This window comes from Mus musculus, chromosome 3 (assembly GCF_000001635.26).
Source record: "Mus musculus strain C57BL/6J chromosome 3, GRCm38.p6 C57BL/6J".
Taxonomy (NCBI): domain Eukaryota; kingdom Metazoa; phylum Chordata; class Mammalia; order Rodentia; family Muridae; genus Mus; species Mus musculus.
Window position 1 is genome coordinate 146,925,422 of NC_000069.6, and position 13,839 is coordinate 146,939,260.

At 43.8% G+C, this 13,839-nt stretch overlaps 1 protein-coding gene across 5 annotated transcripts in view; it reads left to right on the forward strand.

The window, feature by feature from the left end:
* Ttll7 (tubulin tyrosine ligase-like family, member 7) overlaps positions 1–13,839 on the forward strand; it is a 131,826-nt gene that overhangs the window by 73,238 nt on the left and 44,749 nt on the right. For all 5 annotated transcript variants that reach the window (XM_017319721.2, XM_017319722.2, NM_001302957.2 and 2 more), the window contains exons 11-14: positions 4,634–4,781; positions 4,973–5,046; positions 6,057–6,192; positions 9,107–9,193. In XM_017319721.2, coding sequence (XP_017175210.1) covers positions 4,634–4,781; positions 4,973–5,046; positions 6,057–6,192; positions 9,107–9,193 — 445 coding nt within the window. The remainder of the gene's footprint in view (positions 1–4,633; positions 4,782–4,972; positions 5,047–6,056; positions 6,193–9,106; positions 9,194–13,839) is intronic.

Consider the following 13,839-nt stretch of genomic DNA (forward strand, 5'->3'; position numbering starts at 1 on the left):
CTCATGGCACACACAAGACAAGGGAGTGGTCCCTGGATGGACTCACAGGACAGTGTGTGGACCGTGGTGAAGACAGAAAGTGTCCCATTGCTTTGTCCTCCGCTAAGGGCCACCATTCCTATGAAAGTCATAGCGGTGAGATGCAGTCCTCGTCCCCTTCTTTCTTTGTGATAAATCAGCTGAATGTTGTCCACCCCATGGCTGCCACTTAGGCCTTTGGTCTCCTCCCCTGGGGCAGGGTCAGCAGGCCCAAGCAGAGAGTCAACACTGGTAACAACACACGTCCAAGTCCTTGGTATCATTGGGGTAGAGTTATTCTATTCTTCCTTTTGTTATAGTAAGGCTATAGCAAAGTTACCCTAGACTAAAGAATTTGTACAGTAAATAGGTATATCTGTCTCCCAGACCTGAAGGGTATGCTTGCTTTGTTTCTCTCAGCTACTTGTGAGGGCCTCAGGCTGTGTCATCTCATCACAGGAAAGGAGAAGGCATGTGGGCACATGTTGCAGAGCAGGTGTGAAGTGGTGAGGTGTGAGATGGTAGTGAGGTGTGAGATGGTGAGGTGGGAGATGGTGAGGTGTGAGATGATGGTGAAGTGTGAGATGGTGAGGTGGGAGATGGTGAGGTGGGAGATGGTGAGGTGTGAGATGATGGTGAAGTGTGAGATGGTGAGGTGGGAGATGGTGAGGTGTGAGATGATGGTGAAGTGTGAGATGGTGAGGTGGGAGATGGTGAGGTGGGAGATGGTGAGGTGTGAGATGATGGTGAAGTGTGAGATGGTGAGGTGGGAGATGGTGAGGTGTGAGATGGTGAAGTGTGAGATGATGGTGAAGTGTGAGATGGTGAGGTGTGAGATGGTGAAGTGTGAGATGATGGTGAAGTGTGAGATGGTGAGGTGTGAAATGGTGAGATGTGAAATGGTGAGGTATGAGATGATAGTGAAGTGTGAGATGGTGAGATGTGAAATGGTGAGGTGTGAGATGGTGAGGTGTGAGATGATGGTGAAGTGTGAGATGGTGAGGTGTGAGATGGTGAGGTGTGAGATGGTGAGATGTGAAATGGTGAGGTGTGAGATGATAGTGAAGTGTGAGATGGTGAGATGTGAAGTGGTGAGGTGTGAGATGGTGAGGTGTGAGGTGATGGTGAGGCAGACAGGAGGCTGGCATGCTCTGTGAACAGCCGGCTTTCACCACAGTTTATTCAACCCCTAAGACTCAATCCAACTCAGAACTAACCTAGGCTTTCAGGAAACACGATGGTCCATTCACGGTTGTGGCCGTTCGCCTCATCACCTTGCTCTAGAGCTTTCCTCTAAAAGGTCTGTGAACTCTCAGTACGTTAGGTTGGAGAACAAGCTCCCAGCACGTGGACCTCTGGGGCCAGACAGCTTTATGTCATTTCTTCTCTTTAAACCTAGCTCCAGCCTAACTTCTCCTGCTTCTTAACTTCACCATCTTCTCTATCACATTGTACCCTGTATGTTGGTTTATATCCTGTCTCCCATCCTGGCTAGATTGTCACCTCTGAAAGGGCAGTGGACCTTAGCAAGGTCTTAGTTGGCTAAGACCCTCTGTCTGTTTTCATACCATCTGGGCCATAGCTATTGTGGAGAATATTGGCTATAATTTGGATTAGAAGACAAAGGGAAAAGAGCCCCGTAGTCTGGGAAAGGACTTGTTGAGGATGCAGAATGGGGAAAGGCAGAGAATCTTTACCCATCTGCTGTGACAATTACCGGACACACCACAGCCGAAGCAGAGGGGTAGACAAAGCCCTGGAGAGACTCTCAAAGTAATGTGTGAGGGAGTGTCAAAAAAGTGGGCAACAAAACTTCTTAGGTCAATGTACAGACATTGAAGGAAAAACCTGTTGGTTAAGGTGCTGACTAAATCCAACTGTCCGGCCTGTGGTTAAATTTATTCTGGTCTCTGAAGTAGTAAGAACCATTGGTCCTAACCTGTGCCTATATTTATAGAAATGCAAATGTAAATTTACATTGGCAGTATTTCTACAAACCAGAATGTGAAAAGGCTGTTCTAACTGAGATATCACTATCATCTTTGCCTTGTCCACACAGGTGTGTATGCAGCCCTGGTGTGACCTGACTTGGGACCGTAGTGCTATAGCAGGACCCAGGGTCCCTTGCTTACTGGGTCTGCTGATCCAACCTGCAGATAGAGTTAGAAGAAGGAAATGGATTTGTTTACAGTTCTGACTAGAGCAGAAGGAGAGACATTCTACCCCCCGCCCCTGCCCTTAGTCGCCTATAGCAGTGCTATTATTTATAAGACGAAACAAAAGCCAGGAGACACCTCCTGAGTCCACTTGGCTGAACTGCACAGAGACCATTTTCTTGCAGATCGATCTTTTCCTATCACCCCAGCAGGATATGTAACAGAGAAACTCTGGTGTTTCTGGGCTTCTGTTGGCAAGCTACTGCTTGGTTCTGGGCTTTTTTTTTTTCCTCCCCCTAATAAAAGGCCACACCACTAAAAAAGAAAACCAAAAGGTTCTTCCTCCCCACTCCCCTCCTCCACCTCCCTATTTTATTCTCCTCTCTCTCATGTTTCCTTTTGTCTCTGCTATGTATAAGTGATCGTTTTAGAAAAAACTGGAATCTTAAACATGATGATGATGATGAGGATGATGATGATGAGGATGATGATGATAAATACCTACCTCAGCCCTGGAATTTCCTTTCCACTGAGCACACCCAACCGGACTCGCAGTCTTCATTGGAACAGAAATATTCTTAGTCGCTAGTCACTAACATCAGAAATCCGTCTTGTCCCTCACTTTACATCTGTCCTTTCCCCAAAGCCTTTGCTTTGGAAAAGCAGTCTTTAATGAGTTCAGTGGGACCCTTTGTAGCTTACACAACTCTTCCTTCTTCAAGCTGAGCAGACAGCAGCCTGTTTTTCCCCTGTGATTTGCATCCACGGCCACAGAAGCCAGGGCGGTGTCTAAGGTTAGGGCTGAGAGCTCTGGCTGGCTTTGTTCTGTTACGTCTTTGTGGGTGAGGGCAGTATTTTTTTTTTTCTTTTTTTATTAGATATTTTCTTTATATACATTTCAAATGCTATCCCGAAAGTTCCCTATACCCTCCCTCTGCCCTGCTTACCTACCTACCCACTCCTGCTTCTTGGCCCTGGAATTCCCCTGTACTGGGGCATATAAAGTTTGCAATACTAAGGGGCCTCTCTTCCCAGTGATGGCCAACTAGGCCATCTTCTGCTACATATGCAGCTAGAGACACGAGCTCTGGGGGTACTGATTAGTTCATATTGTTTTTCCACCTATAGGGTTGCAGACCCCTTCAGCTCCTTGGGTGCTTTCTCTAGCTTCTCCATTGGGGGCCCTGTGTTCCATTTTATAGATGACTGTGAGCATCCACTTCTGTATTTGCCAGGCACTGGCATAGCCTCATACGAGACAGCTATAACAGGGTCCCTTCAGCAAAAGGGTGAGGGCAGTATTTATTTCGCTTTATAACTACTCCTAAATTCTACTGTGCTGCAACCATGGAAGCAAAGAAAGATCTCAGATTGAGTCCAGCTCCGCGAGGGAGGAACGGGAGAGAAGAGGGAGGTGGGGAGGCAAATGATCCAGAGCAGGACGTCTTCTCCACACACTGGAGAGTTGTTGCTAAATGTTCACAGTTGAGTAAAACGATGGGAAGGATGTGGAGTCAGTTTTTAAATGGTGACACTTCCTAGGGTTTTAGACATGTCTGGAAATGCACTAAAGGGTGCTTAGCCTAGCAGAGCGTAAAGAAAACAAATGAGTAAAAGGAAGAGAGACACATTGGTCGATTACCTAGATTAAACCTCAAAGGGAAAACCCAACACACGAGTGTTGCTTAAGTTTAAGAGAAGGAGACAGATTGAGCATTTAATTCACCAAAGACCATAGATGTTGCATTTCTAGGATGAACTGTGAAACCAGGGGCCTTGGAATCTTCAAGACATACAAGATTTCCATCTCTTGTTATTTTCTAAAGCACAAATTTCCTGTATTAGTCAGGGTTCTCTAGAGTCACAGAACTTATGGGGAGTCTCTATAGAGTAAGGGAATTGGTTATGATGACTTACAGTCTGTAGTCCAACTCCCGAACAATGATCATCATAGGCTGTGATTGGAAGTCCAAGGATCCAGTACCTGTTCACTCCCATAAGGCCAGCAGACGAAGAAGAGTGAATCTTCCTCGTTCCAATGTCCTTATGTAGGTCTCCAGCAGAAGGTGTGTGCCACCATGCCAGGATCTAGGACTTGCTTTTTTCCAAATGTCCTTGAATTCAGAAATCTCCTTGCCTTAGTCTCCTGGGATTCATAGCCACTATGCCTCAAGATCTCCATGCCAAGATCCAGGTCAGAAACTTGTGTCTTCCAGCCTCAAGATCAGGATCACAGGAGAGCCCTCCAATTCTGGATTGTAGTTCATTCCAGATAGAGTCAAGTTAACAACCAGGAATAACCATTACACTTCCTTACAGAGTCCCTTTACTGATAGTTAGACGGGCAGAATGTATGTGAAGATATAAACTTAACAACTTTATTCCCAGTCCCATCCTCAGAGGGATGCCATCAGAAGTTTTCTGAAGTGAGAGTTATGGTCTTGTGTTTTACATTTCAGGACCAGCGATAAAAGGAAAAACTTGGCCAAGCAAAAAGCGGAGGCTCAGAGGAGGCTGTACGGTCAAAACCCAGTAAGAAGGCTTTCGCCAGGCTCCTCCGACTGGGAACAGCAGAGGCACCAGCTGGAGAGGCGGAAAGAAGAGTTGGTATGGGCGCTGGGCTTGGTATCTTGGCTTATTTTTATTCTGACTTGTGCTGTGGTGCATAGGGAACCCATGCTAGGCAAGTGTTCTGTCACCGAGCCACCCCCCAGCCTGGTGTGAACCTTTTAACAGCAACTTACAGTTTCAACTGCATGACCTAGCATAATTTTTATAAAAATCTGATCATTTTTTAGAAAGAGAGACTCCTTCAAGTACGAAAGCAGGTTTCGCAGGAAGAACATGAAAACCGACATATGGGGAATTACAGGTAGACGCCCGCTGCGTGGTTCTTGTTGTGGTTGTGGTTGTTGTTGTTTTGTTTTTCTGAGACCGAAGAGGTGGTGTTTCTTCATTCTAGCCCTTTTCAGCGTATTTTAATTGCTGTGCTTTCTTCGTTAGAAACAGCTTCTCGCTCACTATGTTTCAGGACATGTACGGGTGTCTGCAGGTAGATGGCTCTTGGCTCCTGCTGACTGGGCCAGTTTCTGCTCTGCCTAGGGAGGTTTTTAACCAACGTTTTCTGTGACTGTCCTTGGTCACTATGTAGTATTTTAAGAAAAGCAAGAGTCATGTCTTCTAGTATTCTTTCTGGCAGTTTCTGCTGGCTGCTGTATTTCCTTAACAACGAGGCAAAAGAAGAACGTATTTGAAGGGTCTGGGTGGAGATGGGAGAGAGGGTGTGGGTAATCTTCACAAAATACCCCTGGAAAGGAAAAAAAGGGACCCGTTAATATTCTTGGAAAGATGGTCCCTCCTCCAGGCCTGACATTGCCACATGAGGGTTTAGCAGAGGGTTGGGGAGGGGTTCAGGTTTTCTCACCCTTTCTGGTAGCATCCCCTTCTTCCTGGCATCGACACCCCCAGAGCAGCAAGGAGAGGTGAAGGCGCTCTTCCCATTCTGCTTCCACCCTCTTTTCATTTCCTCACCCCATGAGTACTTGCATGAGTATATGGACCCTCACAATGTATGTAGTACATACATTGATACATACGTACCTTCTGCATTATCCCGGGTCCCCAGAACACTTTCTCTCAAAGTCCAGTATTTCACCAACTTGTCCAAACACCATTCTTCAAACCCTTCAGTGGAACTTGTCTACATAAGTGGTATACCAGATGGATACTTGGGACTCCCCCCTTACTCATCCATGTCTGTTTCTAGCACCTACTTGGCCCAGAGGGAGGGGGGCAGCGGTTCTCTAAACTGGTGATCTTAGCTCCTGGATTGCGTCAGATTCTTGTAAGCACATGGGTTTCTCTGATCTCTCTTTTTCGTAGGAGAATTTATCCTCCTGAAGACAAAGCACTGCTTGAGAAGTATGAAGGTTTGCTGGCCGTCGCCTTCCAGACCTTCCTCTCGGGAAGAGCAGCTTCATTCCAGCGAGAAATGAACAATCCTCTGAAAAAGATGCGGGTGAGAGGATGAGAGCCAAGTTCTGTGGTCCTTAGTAATGAACCATCTTAGGCTGAGGACATGGCTCAGTGGGTAGAAATGCTTGCTGTGTAAGCATGAAGACCTGATTCCAAATCCTCTACGCCCACGTACAAAGCCGGTTGTAAGCACTCGTACTTCTGTAACCCCAGTGCTTTATGGGGCAAAGACAGGAAGATCCCTGGGCACTGCCAGCTGCCAGCCTGGTTCAGGTTCAGGCAGAGACCCTATCTCAAGGGAATAAGGCAGAGTGGTTGATACAGAACTTTCACTGATTTCTGTAAATATAAACACATACATACAGACACATGCACACACATACATGTACATAGACACACATGCACACACATGTATGCAAGTGGACATACATGCACATACACACATGTACACACACAAGCATGAATACACACAGACACATACACACAGACATACACACAAATTACACACATGCATGCACACAGACATACACACATACACACATACATATATACCATGTCCACATATATGCATACAGAGATACATACACACATGTACATACACACGCATGCATACAGACATACACACAAACATGCACACATGCACATACACACATGCTCATATACACATGTACACACACAAGCATGCACACAGATATATACACATAAACACACTAGTGCACTTACAGACATACACACATACGTCTGCGCGGGCATACACACACACACACACACACACACACACACACACACACAGAGTGGATGCTAGCTGAGCCTTACATATAGAAACACTTTACCTTTATGGTGTTCTTGACGCTTTTCTTCTTAAGAGGTGGTCACATATCAGAGCTAAGTGACTTCATCAATAAGATGCATAGCAGGAGAAGCTTCAGGCTGATCATTCTGATACTGTGCTATAATCTCATTATAATAAAATGCATCCTGATGTAGATTTGTGTATGAAACTGGATAGGGAAATCTGTTGAGGTAATCCAGTGGCTTGTGACGTTCTCCTTTTAATTATAACTAATACTGCACTAGTTTCTCTTGATGCTACATAGACTTGGCAAAGAAGAACAATTACGGTTCTGTCCCTCATTTGAATGTGGCAGCACAGGCTTGCCTTACTAGCACTTGGGAGACTGAGGCAGAAGGATTGCCTAGATGGCCTAAAGAGTTGACGAGCAGCCTGGGCTCCAGAGCAAGGCCCTGTCTTGGAATCTTACACAAAAGCTCACACCTCCAAGTCTTTCTTCTGTTTACCTCTTTCATTTCCCCGTCCCTCTGCGCCCTTCTCCTCTCGCCTCTTCCCTCCTCTCTCATTTTTCTTTCTCTTCCTCTGTCCATTCTCTCCACCTCTTTCTGCCTGCCCTCCCTCTTTTTCCTTGTGCAGGGTGTATTGGTTCTTTATTGCAGTATAACAAATCTTTGTTTATTTGCTTATTATGTGGCCCTGACAGGTAACAGCTGAGTAGTTTCCTGGGCTGGTCTTACTTTGCAGTAAATTGTGTAGGGCAGAGATGTTTGCATTTGACTGGGGAGGGAATGTCAGGGTGGCCTCACTCACGACGTGTCTCAGCAATCAGCTAAGGTGTTGGTACACCTGGGAAACACCTGGGAGCTGGCTGAACGTCTCTAATTTTGTGCGTGCTCTTGTTAGACAAGCTAGCTGGGGCTCTTGTTATATCATCCTGATACTATCTCAAGGTGACAGTCTTAACTCAGCAGAAATTCACCTATTATGGCTTTGTCTCTGCCATCTTTGCCCCGATTTGATAGAGGATCCCAAAGTTAAAAGTGACCACTCCTCCTCTCGCTCTCTGGGGAGGAACCTCCTCTCTGCTCTCTGGGGAGGAACCAGCCTCTTTCTGGAGAATTGAACTCCTTTGCTCTTTGATCATCTGTAGCTTTCTCTTTTAAAATATATGGCTGCTTAGCTCATCTGGAGTTTTTAGGATGAAAATATTGTTTGTTATGGTTTTTCTCCTGAATAAAATCAGGCTCCTCGAGGATGCTGTCCGTTTCTAAGGATGCTGTCCGTATAACCCAGTGGACCAGAGCGAGAGGCTTTTTGGCATTTTTATAGCTGTCTTTCCTAGTTGGAATGCATTTCTACTGTGAGCTGTGGTGTGACTCCTGGTTTCTTCTGTAAACTTTAAGGAGGTTTTGAAGTAGAAATCATAATATGTGAGCTTAGTTTTGTCAGTGATGATGTCTGGATCACACGGCAAGGTGGCTGATCATACCCCTCAATACAGCTGTGCAGGTTTGCTCAACTTCTGATATTGGTGGATGCCCTTAAAGTTTTCCCTGTGATTTCAAAGTAAATTCAGAGGCTCATAAGATAAAGCTACTGGGATACTTAGAGATTTCCTCTACCGGTAATAGGCATTGAATTAAAATATTTCATAAGGCTGTAAAAATATTCTTGCAATAATTAGTACTTCTAAACAGCTTCATTAAGTGGTGTCCATTACACAAATTTCTAACATTAAATTCTTTCTAAATGAAACTCCTGGCCAGTTTTCATTTTCTGTGTCCTGTTTTAATCTTAAATTGTGCTAATCAGTACAGGAATGACTAATGGGATGAAGTCTGGAAGACAGGCGTGAGCTTTTCATGTCTTAGTGTCTAGGGAGATGATTTATTAAGGTTGGCAAGCCTGAGATTTCAGTGATATGTTGGGAAGAACATGCTCGCCTATGATGATTGCACACATACTTCAGCTGTGTGTTATGTTTACTCCCAGATTTTGGTAAAGTTTCCTGAAGCCTTTGCCTTTAATGTTTCTTTCTTTCGTCTGAGTAATCAACACTGCATAGGCTCTAGAATAACCGCCGTACACCAGCTTGTAGAGATTAGTGACCTCGTAAAAAGTCTCTATACTTTCAGTGACCACCATTTTCATCACGTTTCTGAAGGAGGAAGATCTCCTGGATCTTCTGGAGCAGTGCGAAATCGATGATGAAAAGCTGATGGGGAAAACCGGCCGGGTCCGAGGACCGAAGGTGAGATGGCGCCCAAGTCCATGTCATGGGCGCAAGTGATCTCAGCTAGGCATTTCCCTTCACAGTTAGGATGCGTTTTCATAGGAACTTCAGGAGCTTTGTGTTCAGTGAAGGCAAAACCAGGAAAATGGCGTTGCCTCACACTCTAGAGCTTTGTTTCATTAGCTTCCATTAGAGTTTTGGTTCATCCTCAAGTGCTGATGATTGCCTAGAGATTCAGATGGGCTGGACATAGGAGGACTACCTCTATTCTAAGTTCAATGTTAGAGTTTTATTATAGTCGTAGATAACTAACAAAGAAGTATTTGGGGTTATAGATAAGGTAGATTGTGTCACTAGAGGTACATTATTAATAGGGAACCCCCTATCTGTTCATTTAGTTTCCATACGTTATGAATGTCCACATTGTACGCTGAGTGTAGGCTTAGAGTTTTCATAACCTACTTTAATAAGGGTGCTTTAACCTCCCTGTTAGCTCACCACCCATCAGAGGTAGGGGAGAAGAAAGTTTAATAGGAAACGGGGTTTGTGGACATGCTTGGAAATAGTTCTTTGGGGGCTATTCCAATCTTCGTTGTCAGCAGTCCAGCTCACTGTCAAAACACCAAACACGAATCAGCAACAGCAGTCCAGTTCACTCTACAAACACCAAACACGAACCAGCAGTGACAGTTACATCTGGAAGAAGGGGAGAAGCTCCGCTGAGTGGCAAGAAGCCCCTGGAATTTCAGGAGACGTTCTTTGGCGAGTTTCTCTCTACAAAGCCACGAAAAGCAAAGATCAGCCACACTGTACAAAGCAAACCATTCAAGACAGTCTTCAGCAAAGACTAGCGAAGCGGATCAAGGCAAACTAATGCACGAGCTTCGTCACACTGTAGGGTTCTATGTACACTCGTTTTAATCATCACTTGTCCTTTCACCTGTCTGCTTCAGCAAAACATCCTCTCTCCTGTTCCTGCTTCGGCTAATATCACATGACATACCTGAGTCCCCACAGAAACCAGAAATTTCCATTTCAGTTGAGTGTAATTCTGTTCTCCCCTTTCTTGCCCATTTTTCCTATTAGCTTCCCCTGCCTTTCTAAACATTTTACTTTCATTTTTGTATTACGTTTATGTCCATGATTTTATGTATCTATATAAAATGAAGTAACCACAACCAAAAGAAAACATACAATATTGATCTGGGACTGTCTTATTCACTTAACACGAATATCCCAGTTGCATATTTTCCTATAAATGATACAAATTTGGCTTCTTAATGGCTGAACATTTTTATTGTGTGTGTAAAGCACGCATTTCCTTGTCCAATGCTCTGTTGTTGGCATTTAGGGTTGGTTACATGGCACAGCCTTTGCAAATGGTGTGGTAATAAGTGCCGCCATCAGGAATCTCTGCAGTGTCTTCGGGAGCTTTTCCTTTGCTAACAGAGTGTTCCTGCAAACAGGCCCAGTTCTTAGGAATGGGAATGCTGCTGTGTAGTCGGAGGAGAGGCACATATCTGCTTAACTTAGCATCTGTGATGTTGCTCCCTCTGTTTAATGTATGAGATATTCCTCACTGGCAGGGAAACGCAAAGTTGAATTTGAGAAATCATAGATACACTTTTTTCTTTTTAACATTCATTTATTTATTAATTATATGTAACTACAATGTAGCTGTCTTCAGACAATCCAGAAGAGGGCGTCAAATGTCATTACGGATGGCTGTGAGCCACCATGTGGTTGCTGGAATTTGAACTCAGGATCTTTGGAAGAGCTCTTAACCCCTGAGTCATCTTGCCAGCCCCAGGACATGCTTCTCAGTGTCTGGGAACTTCTTCACACATGTTTCAGCATTGCTGAGCCATCTCTCCACTCACACACAATTTGTTAGGGTCATATGTTTTAACACTTGTTCACTAAAGCGTACAGGTGGCTTTATTGAACATTAAACATACAGGTATGCTTTAAAACCTGGTCACTAAAACAAAGAAGAAGAAAATACACTGATGTATTGGTGGACTGTTTAGCGACTCCCTAACTAGCCTGCATCAAGGCTACTTTGTGTGAACTTGCCTTGCTCCACTATGTAGACTTAAATTTAAGTCTACTTAAACTTTCCCTCATCCCCGCTCTTGCCCATGAGTACTGGTGTTTCAGAGCAGTTGTGACAAGTCATTATTTGTGTGAGGTTGTGTGTACTTTTAAGGTGGGGAATACATTTTTATCTTTCATCTGTAGCACCTAAGAGTGTCTAGTACATCACACTTTCCCAAATCTATTGGTCAAAATTGTCTAATGTGTCCAAAAAGTTCTCATTGGATAGTTGATGAGGGGATAGGTAAATGTCAAAGCAAGGTGTATGTGGTGAGTATGGAGTGTAAATTAGGAGGGTTGCCTGGAGACAGCCTTCTAGACTGGAGGTATTTCCACAGGAAACAGATTTGCAAAATGAGCCTTGCCTTCACGAGTTAGGAGGGACAAGCAAGGCAGAGCCTTGGAGTTGTCATGCTGTGTTGATTGGGTGTGGTGGAGGTGTGGGAGTCTGTGGCACGCTTCAGGAGCAAGAAATGAAAATGATGCAAGGCAATCCTGGCAAGGGATACCTGTGTGAAGACCCTGGATATCACAGATTGTTCTGAACGCTGAACGTTTCTGTGAAACAAATATGTTTAGATTATCTGAGAAAGTGAATGCCCTTATGAGTCATGGCTCCACTGGGGGAAACAGTCGAGGAGTTTTTAAGCTTTGCCTATTTTATAAGTATCTTGCACCAACTGGTTGTAGCACTAGAGTTCCTAAGCTTTGTGTAGCAGTCATCAGCATTTGCCAAAACCAACTTGAGACAGCCTGGGGACACAACATCAATGGTAGAAAGGCATATGCAAAGGCCCTTGGCATCTTATATTTTCATTACAGGAGACTTGACATCCAAATCAAAGCATAACAGAGTCCAGGGAAGAACTCACATTGTATATTTTCCAATTCTCTCATCCTAAGTAAACTGGAGAAGCTAACCATGTATTTGTTGAAATGAGATGAACTGGGCAGTTCCTTATGAAGTAGCTGAGATTGGCATAATTAATATAGAAATGTATTTATAATTTTTATTTAAGTTTTATCAAGGTGTCTAAAAGGATCCATACTTCTAAAGAGAACTCCCATTTCAGAGAGACAGTGCTTCATGGTGAGCAGTGGTCACCAAGGGCTTCATTAGTTGAATAATTTGAAATGTTTTTGTTAAATCAACTTTGTATAGGATAAATAGTAGTATTTATACTATCCTGTATATAGTATTTTACTATATACAATAAACAATATTTGAGAATTTAAGGAATATTAATTAGTAAAACAGTAAAGCATTAGGGAGTTGATAAGAACACATTTATCTATACTGTATATAGTATTTTACTATATACAATAAACAATATTTGAGAATTTAAGGAATATTAATTAGTAAAACAGTAAAGCATTAGAGAGTTGATAAGAACACATTTATCTATACCTGTATGCATTTTTATATCTGCCCTGTTTCATAATGAAACTGCAAATAAAATATAATTCATGTCATAACTTCATGCCACTTTCAAAATCCCACCCCACAGTTAGAGCACGCCTGGGATTTCAGTTGCCATGAGTCCTCTTTACGTATTGCTTGAACAGTATGCTGGTCACAAAGTCCTGCGTGTTTGCATGACCCAGTGCTTCAGCTGCCCTGTTTCCTCCATGGCTTCCTAGTAGGGTTGAATAATTATGGACTCAGGGTCCTTGGGAAAGCTGAAGCTTTGTGCTGCTGGAAGGAGGGTTGATCAAGCCTCTGTCCTTCGGGGTATACTAAACCTCTGAAGAGACATCTTTTCTCTGGAGTTCATGTTTGTCAAGCTCGTCAGCGTGTTTGATGACTGCCTTGCTGGCAAATGTTTTTACGCATTTCCGTTTGAACATTTTTGGTACTCTGTTAATATTTGATCACCAGAAGGAGAGCATGCGCTTAAAGACATGTTGGTCCTTAGTGCACTCTGTTCCTTTTCCATCTTGGTTGCATTTCACCCATCACACAAGCTGTAACATTAACACTATCATGCTTTGGCTTGGTCTGTATTCTAGGTGATTTTTGAAATGCCTCTCACCTTCCTTTCTTATCCTATACTGTCATACTGGAGGGACAGTTTTGTCCCACAAACCCCCATGACATCCAAGGAATTCATTATGGTATACATTAACATCAAAGCCACTAGTATATAACTGCAGGAGACTGTCTCAGCAGGAACAGGAGTTGAATGATGTGTGTAACAAGCAGCCTTAAAACAACTGAGTCACAGAGCCGTCTGCTTCTGCATTATGCGCACTCTTTCTGAAGTTAGGCCATCTCATCTCTCTCCCTGCCCCTCAACCTGCTGTCTTTAGAAGCATCTGTCAGAGGAATGGAAGCAGGTTGGTTCTCTGAAAAATACCAGGGCACAATGCTGTAATCATCAGATCTGTCCAGAGTCACTCCTCTGCATCCTGTCCCTCTTTCAAAAAGTCTCACACCACGGTGATTTTCATATATGACATATATTTTCATATATCACCTTGATGATAAAAAACCAGTGACAGCTCCACTGTGGCCAGACTGCGTTGAAGTTAGAGATTCTCTGTGAAGGGCCACAAGTCATCTGAAA